The sequence below is a fragment of the Nerophis ophidion genome, linkage group LG07 (genome assembly GCF_033978795.1).
Source record: "Nerophis ophidion isolate RoL-2023_Sa linkage group LG07, RoL_Noph_v1.0, whole genome shotgun sequence".
NCBI lineage: Eukaryota > Metazoa > Chordata > Actinopteri > Syngnathiformes > Syngnathidae > Nerophis > Nerophis ophidion.
The window spans coordinates 77,143,543-77,165,469 of NC_084617.1; the positions used below are offsets into that span (position 1 = coordinate 77,143,543).

Sequence of the window (21,927 nt, forward strand, 5' to 3'; positions counted from 1 at the left end):
TACAGTGGACTTTGTGAAAAAAATTTTTCAAGTGTCTAGAGACTTGTAATGAGTTCTTTTTTGTTTTGTTGTTTATAATTAAAAACAAATAGCAAGAAATCTAGCATAATTTTTTGGTGTTATTTCAAAATGTACTCATGTTTTCAGACAACTTATGTCCCTGACAAAAGAAGCGAACAGAAAGCATGACGCCACACTTGCTTCACGCTGTTGCTCCAGGTGGCCTTTCTTTCTTTAAAAGCCACCACTTTCCTTTTATTATTTGCACATTTTGAAGATGCTGTCGGTGGGTACTAAAATTACGTCCACATTGCAGACTGATGTCAGTTTTTCCCATGTTTGCAAACACAACGTCCGTGCCTGAAAGATGATTAACAGAGAATGAGGAAGTGGTGTTGTGTGTTTGGGGAAGGGCAGACTCACAGAGATGAAAATGTTTGCACAGGAGGTAAAACTGGTTGGAATTGTGCTGTTTGTTATCATACGATTGGTAATAAAAGTTAAAAATAGCGTTGGACTTTGTGATTTCTTCTGGGGGCTAAGATACATCATATTACTTTAAGAACTTATTTCATTTGTTTTCAAGTTTAAAAAAAAACTCCGTATTTTTAAGGTGTCGCAGTAATGAAGAAGCCACATTCAATTACTTAAAGGGGAAACCCTGTGTGTCTTGAGGGGCCTGTATGTACCTCTGTGTCTGTCAGATTTCATGAGTTGAACATGGAAGTCACTTTTCCACAGCCATAGGTTAAAGTGGTCATTTGTTTGATATTCCTTTTTTTTTTGTATTGATTTTTTTTCCTCATTGATGAATCATTCTTTTAAGATACCGCTGAAAATGTGGGCCATCTTCTACCCTCGTCGCTGTGCAGAACAAGCTGAAGAGTTGATTGTGACCTTCAAAAAGGTGGGTGGACCTCTTGGGGTGCAAGTGGATCGTCCAATGTGTGTGGAGCTGAGGGATGATCGTACAGAAACCTATGTCAAGAGCATCCACTCCCAGCTCAGTAGTGAGGTAAGACACTTCAAGAAATTAGTAACAATGCGATTGTAAAGATAAATTTCTATCAATGCTATACCAGTTTTAAAAGTATTTCTTAACCCATGCTTATTGCTTTTGAGTTAGTGTTACAATTGCTACAACAACCAATAAAATATCTTTACTATTTATTAGAACAATTATTGAGACTAAAATTATGATTAGCAATACAATTACTATATTGTTAAAATTTGCCTAAACAGTATCAATGATACCAAGTTTTATTTTGAATACCAAAATACCATCAAAGTCTGAGTTTTGTGTAAGTGCATTTTGATTTGTGAACAATTGGTACCCCATAATCTGTTTTGATTTGTTTAAAGTCTTATGTCTCTAAGATGCTCACTTGAGTAACAGCATCTAACTCTTACTTTAATGTCATGAAATGTTGCAAAAATGTTTTTTTTTTAACATTTTTATGGAATAAATAAAAAAACAGTCTTTGAATGAATTGTTTTGACCATTGGAGATTGGCAGAAATGTTGTTATGATTTGTTTGCCATGTTGAAAAAACTACTTATGGTCCTAATTTTTACTCAAACTGTCTTTTCTGTTTTTAACAGCCTAATTTGCAGCTTGTAGTGTGCATCCTGGTAGGGAACAGAAATGATCTCTACAGTGCCATCAAGAAGCTTTGCTGTGTTCAAAGTCCCATACCATCTCAGGTAACAGACAAAATCTGAAGCAACAAAATTAAAAGGGGACGTATAGTGTCCTCGATATGGAGAAAGCCCTTATTCCCAATTAATACATGTTCGGTGGAAATCACTTAGCTGGTTCTCCACAAAAAATAGAGCAAACACTTCTCTTCTCACAGCAAGTTTATTGGGAACATTCAACTCCACATGCTTGTCATGGGTCCTATTTAAAGGGGTTTGCTTTGGCAAGCAGGTTATCACTAAACACAGTCTGGTTTTTTCAATTGACTGTCAACTGTCGATTATAGTTGTAGACGTAATTGTTTGATCCCCTGCTGAATTGTTAAGTAATCCAGGAGGCCGATTACCAAAGTTTTGTGCGTGTTTTTTAGACTTAGACTTCCTTTTTATTGTCATTCAAATTTAAACTTAGTACAGATAAGAACATTTTGTTTCATTAGCTCATGGTAGTGCAGGATAAAAAAGCAATAAGCAATAAATAAATAGATTACTGTACAGATACATATATTTCACTTTTGCATATGTAGCCAGGTTTATGGACGTATGTTATATTGTCTTTATATTCCAGCCAGTTAATCCATTTTGGGGGAGAATTGAGGGGATTATTATTATGCGTTCAAGAGTCTTATGGCCTGAGGGAAAAAGCTGTTACAGAACCTGGAGGTTCTTCTTCGGAGGCTGGGGAACCTCTTTCTAGAGTCCAGCAGTGAAAACAGTCCTCGGTGGGGGTGGGAGGAGTCTGCATATTTTCTGAGCCCTGGTCAGGCAGCGGCTTTTTGCGATCTCCTGGATAGGAGGTAGAGGAGTCCTGATGATCTTTTCCACCGTCCTCACCACTCTCTGGAGAGACTTCCAGTCTGAGGCACTGCAGGCACCAGTCCAGACAGAGATGCAGTTGGTCAGTAGGCTCTCTATAGTGCCTCTGTAGAATGATGGGGGGAGGGAACTGTGCTCTTTTCATCCCACACGAAAAGTGCATACGCTGCTGAGCTCGTTTTACAAGAGCTTCAGTGTGTAGGGACTTTTGGGACTGTAGTGAGAAGACCAGGATACTCCAGAGCATTGGCAAAACCAAAGACATGTTCTTTGACTTTTAAGCCAGTCAAGGTAAAGAGCAACACAATCAAAACAGTCCTACCTTATAAATATCTGGGTGTGCATATGGACCACAACATGGAGTGGTTGTAAACACAAATGCACTGAAGAAGAAGAGCCAGAGTAGGCTTTTCTCTTTTCAGAGGCTCTGATTTTAATCTTTGCTCATAGATGCAGCTCATGTTCTACCAGTCTGTGGTAGGTCTGTCAGGCTGCAAGAGCATGTATATCTTAGGCCACATGACTCATTTAGTTAAATGCATTACATTTCATTGGGTGTCATAGTTGTGCTGCCATTTCACTTTGACAAGCCTTAATATGGTTGATGTTTTTATATTTTTTAAATATTCTTTGTTTTTAGGGTTTGTTTTTTTTACTAATTAGTACTGTTCTCTGTCTAGGCCATCAATATCCGGACAATTTCCCAACAACAGAAGTTGAGAAGTGTCGCTCAAAAGATTCTCCTGCAGATAAACTGCAAAGTAGGAGGAGAACTATGGACTGTTAATGTCCCCTTGGTGAGTCGCATGCTTTGTACCAGCACCACTTCATATACATAGGCTGGAAAACTGAAATTAGTGGAATTACCTTCTGTTTGATGTCGGGGTGGCATAGCGTGTTAATGGTGGTAACTATTTCATTAAGCACATCAACATTTTTGGCTTGATCAACACATACGCATCATTTGTTATGACAAATATGTGCAAGTGTCACATTCTGCCAATATTTGGTTTAAAGTTACCCTGGAATGCGAGTAAATGGCTGTATTAATAGGGATGTAAAGGTATCAAAATCTCACGAGATGATATTATCACAGCATTAGGGCCACAGTATGATATTATTGTTGTATATTAGGGCTGGGCGATATTGCCTTTTTTTAATATCGCCATATTTTTAGGCCATGTCGCGATATATATTACGATATTTTGCCTTGGCCTTGAATGAACACTTGATACATATAATCACAGCAGTATGATGATTCTGTGTAAACATTCTTCTTCATACTGCATTCATATATGCTACTTTTACACTTTCATGCAGAGAGGGAAATCACAACTAAGTCATCTGACCAAAAGTGTATTTATTAAAGTTATTAAGCAATGGCACAAACATTCAAGTCATTTCCAAAACAGAAAGTGCAAGATTGTCAGAGACATTTTAAGTGTCACATAAAAATGAGCTGCAGAATAGGAAATCAAATAGTATTCGTCCTTACTAAGGTTATGAAAGTATCTTCATTCTCTACAGAGTGACTTTTCAAATGATGCTACATATTAGCAGTAATGTTACTTTTTATAGCAACGCTTTTTTCCCCCCACACTTGACAAATTACGGTTGTCTGTTCGACGTATTCCCACTTGAAGCCGAACCACCGCCGGACGATGAAAACCCTGCTGTTTTTATTGGGAATTAAGTCTTCCTTCATTTGTTACCAGATCCGCACCTTCTTTCTCGTACGGCTACGTTAGCTAACGTAGCCCAGTATGCTACCTCTCTGGTGGGCGAGGGCGGACACGTTGTGACGTAGGACGTGACAGTTTGTGACGTATGTAAGAATGTGCGCCTGCCTGTCTGTGAGAAGGAGAGACAGGAAAGAGTGAGAAGAGCCTGAAGTGTACGCCCGCAGCTAAAAGCAACAGCGCTAGAATGTATACTCGAATATTACGGTATAGTCATTTGCTATATCGCACAGAGACAAACCTGCGATATATTGTATATATTGCCCAGCCCTATTGTATATGTCCAAAAAAAAGACTTAAAAATGCTATAGTGTGTAAAATGAAGTAGCAGGAATGTTTACGACAAACACATGTACTGTAATTGAACACAAACGGTGCTAAAATGTTTGAATCATGTATTTTTGAGTGCAACGAATTGTGCAAGGACATCCACTGCAAATAATCAAAAAATGTACAGTTAAGTGACAGTGTAAAACAATATTTTTCACTTTAGTGGTTTTGAATGTTTACATCATGAGAAGTAGTGTCCTTCAAGTAGTGTTTTTCAACCTTTTTTGAGCCAAGGCACATTTTTTGCGTTGAAAAAATCCGGAGGCACACCACCAGCATAAATCATTAAAAAACAAAACTCAGTTGACAGTAAAAAGTCGTTGCAATTGTTGGATATGACTTTAAAACATAACCAACCAGCATGACTATAGCTTTTGTCTCAAAGTAGGTGTACTGTCACCACCTGTCACATCACACCCTGACTTATTTGGACGTTTTTGCTGTTTTCCTGTATGTAGTGTTTTATTCTTGTCTTGCGCTCCTATTTTGGTGGCGTTTTCTCTTTTTTTGTTATTTTCCTGTAGCAGTTTCATGTCTTCCTTTGAGCGATATTTACCGCATCTACTTTGTTTTTATCAATCAAGAATATTTCAGTTGTTTTTATCATTCTTTGTGGGGACATTGTCGATTGTCATGTCATGTACAGATGTACTTTGTGGACGCAGTCTTTGCTCCACAGTAAGTCTTTGCTGTCTTCCAGCATTCTGTTTTTGTCCTTCAGTTCAGTTTTAGTTTTGTTCTGCATAGCCATCCCTAAGCTTCAATGCCTTTTCTTAGGGGTACTCACTTTTTGTTTATTTTTGGTTTAAGCATTAGACACAATTTTACCTGCACACCGCCTCCCGCTGTTTCCAACATCTACAAATCAATTAGCACCGGCTGCCACCTACTGAAATGGAAGAGTATTACACGGTTACTCTGCTGAGCTCGAGACAACACCGACACTCAACACATCCTTTTTCAGACTATAATTACTGGTTTGAAAACAATTTTAACCCAAATAGGTGAAATTAGACAATCTCCCACGGCACACCACACTGTATCTCACGGCACACTAGTGTGCCGCGGCACAGTGGTTGAAAAACACTGCTCTACAGTGCACATCGCAGACATGCTGACTACCCTCCAGACAGCTGTGTGCGTCTTGTGTACATCCGGTTTCGGTTGTGCTGTTTTTGGTGATTAGTCTTTTTTTGGTGGCTGCGTTTTTGATGTATCACTTGTCAATAGTGCACAAATATTAGGCCATATATATTCATTTATACTGTAACGACCTGCTTGTGATAATGTTTAATATTTGTGTGGTTTTGATTTATGTAAATTTTTTCCATGATCACCAACACACACTGTCCGTGCCTGAAATCCGATTGGCGGAAAATGAGGAAGTTTTGCGTGTCTGAGGAAGCACGGTGACGAAAGTGTTTGCACGGGAGTTCAAACATGTTGGAATTGTGCCAGTCATCATATGGTTGGCTATAAAAGTTAAAAATAGCGTCAGACTATATGACTTCATTTGCAGGCTACAATGCATTATATTTGTTTTCATGTAAAAAAAGACTTATTTTCAAAGTGTGGCGGATCAGAATTTGAGTTGGCGGTGCGCCACATTGTTTAAAAAAACTACTGAATATTGTAAAGCATTTACTTTAGCAAGTGGACTAGTTGGTGTCTTCTGGGGGCTGCTTCTGCATCGTGTAACAATAGGAACTATTGGTGATGTTCGTTGCTTAGGGCGTGTTTTTGTGTGACAGACCGGGGAGGTCAGAGTTGACAGAAACCAATATGTATTTCTCCACAAGACCCAGTGAGCAAGCTTAACCCCTGATTTCCACAGGGTACGTCACAGCCGCAGTCCATATTCGCCGCGGAACGGCAGCGCCATCTGCTCGCTTGTTCAGTTTGTAGAGTCACGAGAAAAAAACTCAGAATCGGCACACCATTCACCATCTTATGATTTATTGGATAAATGTCTACAGTTTGCATGTTGTCTTGGAGCGGTGGATGGAGTCTGCTTTGAAATGGTGCAGGCTGACAGCGCTGTGGTCATGCCTTTGATGTTTTGGTATTCTGATTCGGTAGTAGCCTTTCCTGCGCTCGCTTTCTCTTCAACTGATACGTTCAGGTACCACTCTAAACGGGAGGAGTACCCTTTTCAAGCAACTTGTTATTCTTGTTGTAGCCAGACCTGTGTTTGTCTACAACTCTTGACTTTCTCAGAGGTTGTCATGTTGTTTCATCGTGACAACATCTGAGGAAGGCAACAGTTGTAGCCGAAACCGTCAGGATCGGAAATATACACACAGGTCTGGCCATAAGAATAAAAAATTGCATAATTATTTGAAGACTTGATGAACCAATTTGGAGTACCATGTTGTTTTAGGAAATGGAAAAGAATAAGCAATCTGGCGTTCAGTGGTAATAAATATTATCCCGCTCGGCATCCATTGCTTCTGCGGTCCCTTCCAAGGTTTCTCATTGTTCCCATTAAATTCAGTTTTTTCTTGCCCGGATGGGGGACCAGAGCCTGGGAGATTGTTGTGGTTTCTGCAGCCCTTTGAGGTATTAACAATTAAGGGCTACATAAACTAATTCTAATGGATTGATCCCAAGCTAACAACCAAAGCAGGAATGTTATGCAACAAATTAAAAGCGCACAACAGGTAATTACAGAGAATAAACTTAAAAGTTTACAGATGTTCTGTATTTTCAGAACCACTATCTGGCTTTCATTGAATAAATGAGTCTATTATTCTCCTTTTTCTGTTTCTGCTACAGACACTTTAACTTTCCCTACAGAGCACAGACTGTTCTTTCAGAGCGAAATAATAAAGTATCTCTCTCGAGTTTCTTTGGTCAACATGACTGCTGTTTTTCCATCTTTTGTGTGACACGGCCGCTGCCTGATCATTTATCAATCCATCCATTTTCTACCACTTGTCCCTCTTGGGGCTGCGGGGTGCTGGAGTCTATCCCAGCTGCATTTGGGTGGAAGGCGGTGTATACCCTGGACATGATGCCACCTCATTGCAGGGCCAACACAGATAAAAAACATTCACACACACGGGCAGATTTAGTGTTGCCAATCAATCTACATATTTTGCAATTACATACTTGTGTTTTGTCCAGTTATTTGTTTATCCCTAGTGTATGTAATAAAATATTTGCATTTCACTTTCAAAAGAAAAACCTAATGGTGGTGGGAGTTGACGTCCATCACGACACCAGCAAGGCTCGCCAATCTGTCATGGGATTTGTTGCAAGCATCAACAGGTAAATCATTTCCACCTTTGTTCAGTTTCTTTGTTCCAGAGTTTGTATTCCTTCTGTATGGTGTGTATTGTTTATGTAAGTCTCTTGAAAGTCTGATCCTTTTTTGTTTGGATAGTGCACTGACTCGCTGGTACTCCAGAGTAACTTTTCAGACACCCAATGATGAACTCATCACTGGCTTCACTGTTTGCTTATTGGCTGCACTGCACAAGTACCATGAGGTAAGAATCAGATTGTTTTAGATACTTGCAAGTACTTACATGCATGCTTTGCTTCATTATGTTGAACAATCAAATGCAGAATGTGGCTGTATATTGTTCCAATAAAGTTATGTTGTTCCCCCTTAATTTAACCCCCACATTATGAGCCTCACACTTGCCGGAAAGGATTGTAGTGTATTGGGATGGCGTGTCTGATGGACAGCTCAAGATGGTTGAGTAATTAGAAATCCAACAGCTAATCAAATGCTTTGAGACATTCGCCAGCTATAAACCAAAGCTTGTCTTCATTGTTGTTCAAAAGCGAATCATCACTACACTATATTCATAGCTTGATATCACCATCACTCTCAGGGTTCCCCCTAGATTGCCACTTTATACGTTGCAGTGGGGGCGTGGTCAATATGACAAATATATATCACATGATCATTTTGATTTGCTGTGATGTGTATATTTTCTTTAAAAAGGATAAACAAATGTTTTATGTATATATAAAAACACAGTGTTATTAGTTAATAATTATTATTTTTCTTTAAATATATTAGTCACAAGGAATTTGACTTGGTAGACTGTGCTCTCTGTTTGATGCAATTACAATTGTTGATGCTTATTGTAAAAGGTAACTTAAGCTACACTTTATTCTGTAAACAGTCCTTTGAATTAGATTAGAAAAAAAATACTCTAGGTGTTTTGATATTATTCACAATGAAGTCACTGTAAAACTAACCACTCTAAAGAAAGTACATTATATAAACACATGAAGTGCATATACAAACCCTGTTTCCATATGAGTTGGGAAATTGAGTTAGATGTAAATACAAACGGAATACAATGATTGGAAAATCCTTTTCAACCCATATTCAGTTGAATGCACTACAAAGACAAGATATTTGATGTTCAAACTCATAAACTTTTTTTTTTTTGCAAATTAATCCTTAACTTAGATTTTCATGGCTGCAATACGTGCCAAAGTAGTTGGGAAAGGGCATGTTTACCACTGTGTTACATCTCCTTTTCTTTTAACAACACTCAATAAACGTTTGGGAACTGAGGAAACTTAATTGTTGAAGCTTTGAAAGTGGAATTCTTTCTCATTCTTGTTTTATGTAGAACTTTAGTTGTTCAACAGTCCGGGGTCTCCGCTGTCGTATTTTACGCTTCATAATGCGCCACACATTTTCCATGGGAGACAGGTCTGGACTGCAGGCGGGCCAGGAAAGTACCCGCACTCTTTTACTACGAAGCCATGCTGTTGTAACATGTGGCTTGGCATTGTCTTGCTGAAATAAGCAGGGGCGTCCATGATAACGTTGCTTGGATGACAACATATGTTGCTCCAAAAGCTGTATGGACCATTCAGCATTAATGGTGCCTTCACAGATGTGTAAGTTACCCATGCCCTGGCCACTAATACACCCCCATACCATCACAGATGCTGGCTTTTGAACTTTGCGCCTATAACAATCTGGATGTTTTTTTTTCCTCTTTGTTCCGGAGGACACCACGTTCACAGTTTCCAAATATAATTTGAAATGTGGACTCAGACCACAGCACACTTTTCCACTTGGCATCAGTCCATCTTAGATGAGCTCGGGCCCAGCGAAGCCGGCGGCGTTTCTTGGTGTTGTTGATAAATGGGTTTTGCTCTGCATAGCAGAGTTTTGAACTTGCACTTACAGATGTAGCAACCAACTGTAATTACTGACAGTGGTTTTATGAAGTGTTCCTGAGCCCATGTGGTGATATCCTTTACACACTGATGTCGGTTTTAAATGCAGTACCGCCTGAGGGGTCAAAGGTCCGTAATATCATCGCTTACGTGCAGTGATTTCTCCAGATTCTCTGAAACTTTTGATGATTTTACGGACCATAGATGGTAAAATTCCTAAATTCTTTTCAATAGCTCGTTGAGAAATGTTGTTCTAAAACTCTTAGACAATTTGCTTACAAAGTGGTGACCCTCGACACATCCTTGTTTGTGAATTACTTAGCATTTCATGGAAGCTGCTTTTATACCCAATTATGGCACCCACCTGTTCCCAATTAGCCTGCACACCTGTGGGATGTTCCAAATGTGAATGTGAATTATATTTATATAGCGCTTTTCTCAAGTGACTCAAAGCGCTTTACATAGTGACACCCAATATCTAAGTTACATTTAAACCAGTGTGGGTGGCACTGGGAGCAGGTGGGTAAAGTGTCTTGCCCAAGGACACAACAGCAGTAACTAGGATGGCACAAGCGGGAATCGAACCTGCAACTCTCAAGTTGCTGGCACGGCCACTCTACCAACCGAGCTATGCCGCCCCAAATAAGTGTTTGATGAGCATTTCTCAACTTTATCAGTATTTAATGCCACCTTTCCCAACTTCTTTGTCATGTGTTGCTGGCATCAAATTCTAAAGTTAATGATTATTTAAAAAAAAAAATGTTTATCAGTTTGAACATCAAATATGTTGTCTTTGTAGCATATTCAACTGAATATGGGTTGAAAATGATTTGCAAATCATTGTATTCTGTTTATATTTACATCTAACACAATTTCCCAACTCATATGGAAACGGGGTTTGTACATGTGGAATTCAAGTTGGATTAATTAATATAATTTGGGATTAACTGGGGGCGACTTGTACAGGGTGTACCCCGCATTCCGCCCGATTGGAGCTGAGATAGGCACCCGCGACCCCAAAGGGAATAAGCGGTAAAAAATGGATGGATGGATGAACAAAGCCATACAATTATATAGGATGAAGGTTGATCTCTAATGCCGCCAGCTTCATGCTAACGTACAAAGGACTAACTCATTGACAAGGTAACTCAAATTAGCATGGCCAATCGCAGGCACATATACTGTAAACAACCTGTCACACTAACATTCATATCTGTTGACAATTTGCAGTCTCCAATGACACGAAAATACATATTTTTGAAATGTGGGAGGAAACTAGAGTGCCCCGAGGAAAACACCACACACCCGTTGACAAAATGCACATTCTACACACTGATGTTCAAACGGAGGTTCGAAGACGCACACGGTGTAAAGTTAGACACTATTGTCGGTAGTAATCTCAAAACATTTTGGGTAATTGACACTGGCTTGAACAAGAAATGCATTAATTAGCTTAAAACACCTCTTCCTTCAACTTTCGCTTCTTACTTTTGACCAGCTGATGCGTTTCTGACAGGCGATTTGGAAGCACTTTTTTTTTTTGTTAAGGGTTGTTTTTGTTTTTTCAAAATAGAGTAAAGTTTTTATGATACTTGAGCTCTTTTCACTTTATACCTACAAGCATGTAAATAGACTATAAACAGTATAGTGCATGTCTTTTCCAAAGACATGCACCTGGGGATAGGTTGATTGGCAACACTAAATGGTCCCTAGCGTGTGAATGTTGTCTGTCTATCTGTGTTGGCCCTGCGATGAGTTGGCGACTTGTCCAGGGTGTACCCCGCCTTCCGCCCGATTGTAGCTGAGATAGGCGCCAGCGACCCCAAAAGGGAATAAGCGGTAGAAAATGGAAATGGATGGACAGTATATCCATTCACGTTAAAAAAATATATATATATATATTTTTTTTTTTTTTAAGGTATGCCAGCGTTAATCTTGCCATGGCATTGCGTCACTATTGTTTACATGTAGGGGAAACCTTGTACTCTCACTTGTGGCCCTTTTTAAAAGCATGTGAAGACTGACATCGGCAGAGTGAACGGATGAGGTCATCTTCATCCCACCAGCCACAAAGGTGGCGACAGCAAGGCACTTCAGATGTCTCAGTCATACACTGCACCTGAGGATGTCCCTGGTCATGACGCGTTCTCCGTACCACCAAATCTTGGTTTCTGAGGCTGACAAAGGTCGAAACTGCACACCAACACTCCAGCTTTAAATAACTTTCCAGCACAGTTTTTCCAAGTGTATCAAACCCTGGCAGTGATGGGAGGACAGGCGAAGCAGCAGGTGGCCACTGGCACACGTAGTCTGAATCCTGCAAGGAGGTAGTCCGACGGCAATAGTCGCTTTCCTTTTGACCCCATGACAACAGTGGAGTTCCCCAAAGGACTGAGTTGCACTTTATGAGAAGTGACAATGGCCAGGAGTTCTTACAGCCAGCATATCTATGGCAGCGTGGCGATACAGTCAATCTATCAATCAATGTTTACTTAAACATTATAACCCTAAATCACAAGTGTCTCAAAGGGCTGCACAAACCACAACGACATCCTCTGCTTGGATCCCACATCAGGGCAAGGACGAACCTGTGCCCCCACCTCCCTCCCACGAAGGTGCCACAATAAGCTTGTGCAGATCACCTCGGGAAGTTTTTCACCAGCTGTCAGCCAAGTTTTTTCATCCCATCCGAGATCATCCATCTCCCGGGTCCCCAGCAGCAGACGGCCAAAGAAGTAGGCGTTGCCAGTGGAAGTGCAGAAGAGGCAAGCGTGTGGCTAGGTGCTAGCCCGTTCAAGCTGCTACTTCCTACAATCTTTCTGTCGAATGCCCAGTCGATCCGTCTATAGATAACTACAAGAAGGAATATACATGACTGCTGCTGCCTGATTCTTACAGAAACCTGGCTGGACAAAAGAAATAGGGCCTCAGTTCCTTTGCACCCTCTGCACCCATGTATGGTGTTCAAAGATTGGGCTTCACATACATCTGCCAGCAGACGGTCATCATTGGACCAATAGACAACCAAGAGAGATTTGGTTTTGTACAGAAACATGCTTTCATTAGTTGTTAGGATTATCATAGTTGTATAGTCTCGACTGTATTTTTGGCGAGCTGCTTTTTTGTAAATTTACCAATTACTAGACATGTTTTGATGATTTGATACTTTTTATTAGTAGATTGCACAGTACAGTACATATTCCGTACAATTGACCACTAAATGGTAACACCCGAATAAGTTTTTCAACTTGTTTAAGTCGGGGTCCACGTTAATCAATTCATGGTACAAATATATACTATCAACATAATACAGTCATCACACAAGTTAATCATCAAAGTATGTACATTGAATTATTTACATTATTTACAATCCGGGGGGTGGGATGAGGAGCTTTGGTTGATATCAGAACTTCAGTCATCAACAATTGCATCAACAGAGAAATGTGGACATTGAAACAGTGTAGGTCTTATTTAGTAGGATATGTGTAATGATGGTAAGTTATCTGGAGAGTACAAATGCATGGAATATATTTTAAGACCACTGTGTTATGTAAGAAAACTCACTATTTGTACTTTCTGTCTATCTGCCCGTTCAGGTGAACCACAACCTGCCGGAAAGGATTGTAGTGTATCGGGATGGCGTGTCTGACGGACAGCTCAAGATGGTTGAGCAATTTGAAATCCCACAGCTAATCAAATGCTTTGAGAGATTCCCCAGCTATGAACCAAAGCTTGTCTTCATCGTTGTTCAAAAGCGAATCAACACTACCCTATATTCATGGGTTGATAACACCTTTGGCATACCTTCACCTGGAACTGTTTTGGATCACACGCTCACTCACAATGAATGGTCAGTAATTTGTCTTTTTCAAAGTCATGACTGTGCGGTCAACGCTGGATGCAAGTTGCTTTCACAGATACTCAAATGGGTGAAAATTTGGCCAAACATACGCCCCTCATTGTTTTGCCTTTTTCTGACCACATAGTAGCGCTGGTCATAAAATAAACAAAAAGTATCTTAAAGGTTTGACCCAATAGGTCGACTGGTTGACTCGAAACTTTCAAGAATCACCACAGTAATTGTTACACATGGAGTGACAAGCCCATGGCTGTAAAATTGAAGCAATACTGCTTGAAAAACATCAACCAAAATGTCTTCTACGTGCGAGATTTGGCAACTAATTTCTTATAAGTCATTGGCCATTTGTCTAATCATGATCTGCATTGCATGTGGCACAATGTTTTCTCGTGGATTTTGAGCAAGCAAGTGGGGGTTGTCACAAATGTAATTTACAATAATGTGACAAAATGTACACATTACACAATATACTCAGTGGGCAGTGGAAACTGCTCCCAACGACACACTTAAGTGCAATTGCTGATTAAGTTTCAGATTTGTTTGTTTTTTTGTCCCCACACAGGGTGGACTTCTATCTGATGGCGCATCATATTCGTCAGGGTTGTGGCTTGCCTACGCACTACATTACTCTGTACAACACTGCAAACCTCTTGCCAGACCATCTGCAAAGGTATCTGAAACCTCTTTACTTTTCTTTTTTTTTTCGGGACTGATTGGGATCCGAAATACACAAAAATAGGGTACCAAAAAGTAAGAAAAGTAGGTTTTGCGTAACAGGCTCCCAATGTATGAGGTGATTTAAGATTTTTTTTTTTTTAAAAGCCTTGAAAATAAAATTAGAAAAGTCAAATATCATCTCCAATCTTATTTTAAAAAAAACATTTAGCTATGCCCAATTATTTAGCTACCAAAAACACAAGAGAACATGTGAAATAAAGCACCCTGGTTTAAGAAGACATGTTTAAATGTCAGCAGCAACGTGAAAATAATCAACTTTTTCATTGGTCTTTTTAAAGATAAACATTGTTAGAGGCCATGCACAAAGATTTTAGCCAGGAAAACCAACTGGCACAAGAGGGAGGGGGGGAACACAGCTCTCAGCGCACAGAGTGATCAGTGACTCTTCCGCATCAAAGTGGGCTGGCTCAGGGTGGAGGACAGAGTCAAACAACTTGCACTGAGCCTAGTCTATAAAATCCGCTACACCTCCTTGATACCGAAGTACATGTCAAACTACTTCCTTAACGTAAATGACCACCATAACCACAACACCAGGGGGAGCTCCACAAACCACGTTAAACCCAGATTCCGATCTAACAAAGGTCTTAACTCATTCTCTTTCTATGCCACATCAATGTGGAATGCACTCCCAACAGGTGTAAAAGTAAGTGCATCTCTATCCTCCTTCAAAACCGTTCTAAAACAACACCTCCAGGCAACTTCAACACTTTACTAATACCCTCCTCCATTCACATCCCATCTCCCCGGATTATAAACAACTCAAATGTACTTCTAATGTATATACTTGTTCTTATGCTATGTGAACTCACTATGTTCTCTGCTGGCTGTACATATCCTACTAAGTCACACCTACATTGTTTCAATGTCCACATTTCTCTGTTGATGCAATTGTTGATGACTGAAGTACTGATATCAACCAAAGCTCCTCATCCCACCCCCTGGATTGTAAATAATTCAATGTATATACTATGATGATTAACTTGTGTGATGACTGTATTATGTTGATAGTATATATTTGTACCATGAATTGATTAACGTGGACCCCGACTTAAACAAGTTGAAAAACTTATTCGGGTGTTACCATTTAGTGGTCAATTGTACGGAATACGTACTGAACTGTGCAATCTACTAATAAAAGTATCAATCAATCAACCAATTGTCCATTTGGTTATGGTTATGGTTTGACTTTATTTCAAACATGCTATACAGATTAGCGAAAATGTTACTCTAGTTTGATCGATTTTTAATTTATTTTAGGAGCAAAATGCTAGTTAAAGGGTTAAAATCTGTATTTGCACGATTGCTCCTCCCCCATACTAGCAGAACTTATTTTTGGATGCAAATGCAAGTAAAATGCTCGCACTGTACAGCCCTATAATCACTCGGCCACCATGCAGCCTATTTCCAAAATAATATTCCTTTTAATTGTATAATTTCTGTTTTCCTTAATATTTTTTTTGTACTTAAAATGCACATATCTAATCGCTCTTTCATCATTTGACTGCGGTTGCAGCCCGTGGTGCAATTTACATCCAAAAGCTGACGTACTTTTTGTAGACGTGCTAAATTATAAGCATATTTTATTTACTGACTTTGGTTCTGCAACAGGCTGACCTTCAAGATGTGCCATTTGTACTGGAACTGGCCGGGCACTATCCGTGTTCCAGCACCGTGCAAATACGCACACAGACTGGCTTACCTGTCAGGCCAGTACCTGCATTCTGAACCAGCCATCCAGCTGGCTGACAAGCTATTTTTTCTCTGAATAAAAGCACATTTGTGCTTTAGGCTTTAAACATGAGTACTCTTCTACTCCGTTGATGGGTTGGTTTCTTTGTTTTTTAGATTTGATGGTGGTCTTCTTTGTTTTTTAGATTTGATGGTGGTCTTCTTTGTTTTTTAGATTTGATGGTGGTCTTCTTTGTTTTGTAGATTTGATTATGGTCTTAGTAAATAGTTTTGTTGTTCTTATACTGTATGTTCAAAACAAATGTCTTACCCTGTAATAATAAACCAAATACTATTGTGTTCTGTTTATCTGGTAGTATAAACTATTGTTGAGTGTGCTGTAATTAAAAAAGGTTTTTTAAAAAAAAGTAGTCTACCTCTGTCTTGCCTCTGATGAGGGCGGTCGCATTTTTTCCGCTCCCTTCTTCCCTGCTTGCTGTCTTTGTTTTGTTTTTTAAAGCCTCTTTCTTTGCACTGTCCTCCAAATCTAAACATCAGACATGGAACTGATCAGCTGGACTCTCGACTCAATTGACAAAAATCTTTTCGACAAGGAAAAGAGGTTCTGGGGAGCCCGGCTGGCTATAAGGATAAAAAAATCTACTCCCAAGTGGGCCGGACTGGTAAAATCCCGGTACGATAACTTTAAATAAAGACAACTTCAGATTGTTTTCTTTGTTTAAAAATAGAACAAGCACATTCTGAAATTGTACAAATCATAACATTGTTGTTTGTTTAAAGTTATCTATTGCGGCTAACAGTGTTGGGTTAGTTACTTAAAACTAGTTACAGTTACGAGTTACTTTATTTCAAAACTAACTCAGTTACTTACATCAAAAAATAATGCGTCACTGTGAAAAGTAACTAGGCAAAGTTTGGAGTGTTTTCTTTAGCTGGTTTTCCATTTTTATGTGCTCACTGTCCACTGTGTCCAGGAACTTGGAACATGTTTTCGTGCCATTTGATGTTGACGTTTCATGCTAAGTAACTGCCTGAAAGCGGGTGACTCCACTGTAGAAATAGCCTGCATGTCTTGTAGCACCAACGCTGCAATGGTTCTATCAATGTCGTCCTGGCTAGCAGTCCCTCTGTTACAATCCTTAGGTGGAGATGAAGTGTGTCTGTCTTTACTAACTTTGTCCAAGCATGTTGCTTTTGTAGCTGTTTCAGCAGATTTAAATTGCTGTTTTGGCCTCTCGATGGGATCTTTCATCCAAGACACAACTTACATTTAACTAAAATGTTATTTTCTTTCTTTCTGTTGGCCCTGCGATGAGGTGGCGACTTGTCCAGGGTGTACCCTGCCTTCCGCCCGATTGTAGCTGAGATAGGCGCCAGCGACCCCGAAAGGGAATAAGCGGTAGGAAATGGATGGATGGGTTATTTTCTTTGTGAAGTGAAATACATTTATATAGCACTTTTTCTCTAGTGGCTCAAAGCGCTTTACATAGTGAAACCCAATATATAAGTTAAAGCAGTGTGGGTGGCACTGGCAGCAGGTGGGTAAAGTGTCTTGCCCAAGGACACAACGGCAGTGACTAAGTTAGCAGAAGCGGGAATCAAACCTGCAACCCTTAAGTTGCTGGCACGGCCACTCTACCAACCGAGTTATACCGCCCCAATAGAAAAGTAGTGAGAATATCTCCACTCGGCTTCGGCTCTGTCATGATGTCTTGTTAGTAAACACACACCTACACACACACACACCTACACCTACACACACACACACATACACACACACACACACACACGGCGCGCCTCTTCTCCCGCTTGCGAGACAAGAAGATTCAGAATTACAACACCACAGCACTCCAATAAAACACACACATCTTCTCAGTTTCTAGCTAATACTATGTAAAAAAAATAACGCGGTAACGCATCATGTAGTCAGTAACTGAGTTAATGACTATAAAAAATAACGAGTTTGACTACTAGTTACTGCTGAAAATAATGTTGTTACAGTAACGTGTGATGTTAGTCCCAACACTGCTTGTAAATGAGCTTTGGCTCCAAACACTATGATGCATACATTGGAAAACTGTTACAGATGTCTATGTTTCTGTATCTGTCCCTATTTTAAATCAACCTTTATTTATGAATATGTATAAATGTGTGCATTAACCTCACATGAGGCTAATCACTCCTTATGTACTATTGTGGTGACGCCTCTGTATTAAAGGCCTGCTTTAATTCCATGATCAATCTTTTCTAACTACTTTGCTTCTGCTTTCACAATTATTTTGTCTTGTGTTTTTGCTTGTTCTGTACAGTCGATGACATTTGAGGGGAAAATGGCCCAAAAAAAAAAAAAAGCTCTGAAATTGCTGACTTCTATCCTGATTTTCTCATTACTTTGCATTTGTTACCTTTTCCTGTACGTTAACTGCGTCTGCATATGTGATATTTATCTACATTTCAATTGTCTTTACTCCTGGCTGCTGCTTGGACTACACAATGTCCAGAAGCTGCTGAATGACTTGATTTGATTGATTGATTGATTGAGACTTGTATCAGTAGATTGCACAGTAAAGTACATATTAGTACAGTACATATTAGTAGATTGCACAGTACATATTAGTACAGTACACATTAGTAGATAGTACAGTACACATTAGTAGATAGTACAGTACATATTAGTACAGTACATATTAGTAGATTGCATAGTACAGTACATATTAGTAGATTGCATAGTACAGTACATAGTAGATTGCACAGTACAGTACATATTAGTAGATTGCACAGTACAGTACATATTAGTAGATTGCACAGTTCAGTACATATTAGTACAGTACATAATAGATTGCACAGTACATATTAGTACAGTACATAGTAGATTGCACAGTACAGTACACATTAGTACAGTACATATTAGTAGATTGCACAGTTCAGTACATATTAGTACAGTACATAATAGATTGCACAGTACATATTAGTACAGTACATATTAGTAGATTGCACAGTTCAGTACATATTAGTACAGTACATAATAGATTGCACAGTACAGTACATATTAGTAGATTGCACAGTTCAGTACATATTAGTACAGTACATAATAGATTGCACAGTACATATTAGTACAGTACATATTAGTAGATTGCACAGTACAGTACACATTAGTACAGTACATATTAGTAGATTGCACAGTACAGTACATATTAGTAGATTGCACAGTACAGTACATATTAGTAGATTGCAGAGTACAGTACATATTAGTAGAGTACATAATAGTAGATTGCACAGTACATAGTGGATTGCACAGTACAGTACATATTAGTACAGTACATATTAGTAGATTGCACAGTACAGTACATATTAGTAGATTGCACAGTACAGTACATATTAGTACAGTACATATTAGTAGATTGCACAGTACAGTACATATTAGTAGACTGCACAGTACAGTACACATTAGTAGATTGCACAGTTCAGTACATATTAGTAGATTGCACAGTACAGTACATATTAGTAGATTGCACAGTACAGTACATATTAGTAGATTGCACAGTTCAGTACATATTAGTAGATTGCACAGTACAGTACATATTAGTAGATTGCACAGTTCAGTACATATTAGTAGATTGCACAGTACAGTACATATTAGTAGATTGCACAGTACAGTACATATTAGTAGATTGCACGGTACAGTACATATTAGTAGATTGCACAGTACAGTACATATTAGTAGATTGCACAGTACAGTACATATTAGTAGATTGCACAGTACAGTACATATTAGTAGATTGCACAGTACAGTACATATTAGTAGATTGCACAGTTCAGTACATATTAGTAGATATTTTTACCCAATAAAACTTTCAAGTGGAATATTTGATACTATATAATAATTGGAGCCTCAAAAAGATCAATAACTCATAACAACATTGACATTAATTCATTATTATTATTATTATTATTTTAGCAATGACACTTAAAAACAAATCACACTAGATTCCACAATACAGTACATATTAGTACAATTAACCAATAAATGGTAACACCCCAATAAGTTTTTCAACTAGTAAATTAATTCCCCCCATAGTTGCAGCAACTTAGCTACTTGTGTTGTCCTGAAGTCAATTGTTAATATTATTGAGATTATCACTTGTAAATCATTTTGTATTAGTGACAGCAATGCTTTAATTCGGAGCTAAAGTTGTTTTTATTTACTGTATGCTATAATCGGTATGATAGCAGTTAGATGACGTCACTTCCGTTCATTTACTTCCTGTTGGTTGATTTACGGCAGTGGTGTCCAAAGTGCGGCCCAGGGGCCATTTGCGGCCCCACAGGTCATTTTTTACGGCCCCACGGCACATTATAAAAATACTATGAAAAAAATCAAATAAAACATAAAAAGTGTTATAAAAGAGCCAAAAGGTGAAATGTAACAAGAAAATGTTGCAATGTTGACTCTAATAACACAAAGCTGCCATGCAGGCTCTTTCTTGAAAAAATAATAATGAATCAAAATCAATGACATTATGAATTTGTGACCTATTCAAGGCTCCAATAACATCACATTAAATATTCCACTTTGAGATATTCTTTGTGGAAAATGTTGCATATTTTGTGTTTGCTATGTAAAAAAGTAAGCTTTTTTTTTTTTAAAGGCCTAAAACAAAACAAACAAAAAACATAAACAACAGTAAAATGTATAATCTGAAGTTGATATGGAGGTTATTGTGTTAAAAGTAAACAGTTAATACAATTTAAAATTTATTTTTTAACACTTTAATGAGTAGGACCCTTTTGGATCCCCAATTATTTTAGTGTGATTTGTTTTTAAGTGTCATTGCTAAAAAAAATAATAATAATAATGAATTAATGTCAATGTTGTTATGAGTTATTGATCTTTTTAAGGCTCCAATTATTATATAATATCAAATATTCCACTTAAAAATGTTATTGGGTAAAAATATTACATATTTTGTGTTTTTTCCCCAGAAAAACTGTTGTTGTTTTTTTGACAAAAAGGGCATACAACTTAAACTTAATAACGTTATTTTGACAGATAATGTTGATCTAGAGATTTAAACCTTGAATAATAATAAAAATAATAATACTGAATAATGACACATTTTTTATATTTTTTGGACCAAAACCCTTTAGGATCCCCGGGCTCAAGCCTGAGTGGAGGCAAAAATGTATATTTTTTGTACATATATTGTATTGTTTTTTAACATAATAAATATCAACTTGCCCCCTGCTTGCTTTGATTTTTCAGTGTGCGGCCCTCGGTGGAAAAAGTTTGGACACCCCTGGTTTCCGGTATTCGTTCAGTATCAAGTCGTACATGTTGCGGTGCTCACCTGTCATATCTGTCGCCCTCCTACACAAAACGGCGAAGAAACAATGCTGTAAGTTATCTTTAACAAATTAACAACATGTCTGACACGTTAAAAAGTGTAATAGTGCCGATATGTTGAATATAATTGTCTAATTAGATACAATGTGTTGAAGTCATTTAGGCAGGCGGGAGTCTCCCTCTGCTGGACATTTTGGGACATTACAGTTCCATTTTGTATGTCTCAGTAGACCAGGCCTGGGCAGTTATTTGGACTCGGGGGCCACTTTTAGAGAAAACGTGTGTCTGGGGGCCGGTATATCTATTTTTAGGAACACTAATACAAAACCTCACAATAATTTCTGATTGAATAAACATTATGACAGACCGCCTTAAAAAACGGAATGTTATATTTACATTTTTCTATGAACGATAAAAGACTGAGGATTGAAAAACTATGAATGTTACATACCCCCTTTCCATCGACATATTTTACAATCAAGTGAAATGCAACAAACAGTGAAATATGAACTCAAAAGCAACAAAATAAACCCACCTACAATCTGATCCACCGT

At 38.6% G+C, this 21,927-nt stretch overlaps 1 protein-coding gene across 1 annotated transcript in view; it reads left to right on the plus strand.

Annotated features, from left to right (window-relative positions):
• Nucleotides 1-16,430, plus strand: part of LOC133556921 (piwi-like protein 2) — a 38,213-nt gene extending 21,783 nt beyond the window's left edge. The window contains exons 11-18 of the mRNA XM_061907274.1: nt 827-1,015; nt 1,603-1,704; nt 3,195-3,311; nt 7,765-7,853; nt 7,969-8,074; nt 13,337-13,590; nt 14,162-14,269; nt 15,949-16,430. Coding sequence (XP_061763258.1) covers nt 827-1,015; nt 1,603-1,704; nt 3,195-3,311; nt 7,765-7,853; nt 7,969-8,074; nt 13,337-13,590; nt 14,162-14,269; nt 15,949-16,105 — 1,122 coding nt within the window. The 3' untranslated portion in view covers nt 16,106-16,430. The remainder of the gene's footprint in view (nt 1-826; nt 1,016-1,602; nt 1,705-3,194; nt 3,312-7,764; nt 7,854-7,968; nt 8,075-13,336; nt 13,591-14,161; nt 14,270-15,948) is intronic.
• Nucleotides 16,431-21,927: the final 5,497 nt, after the last annotated feature.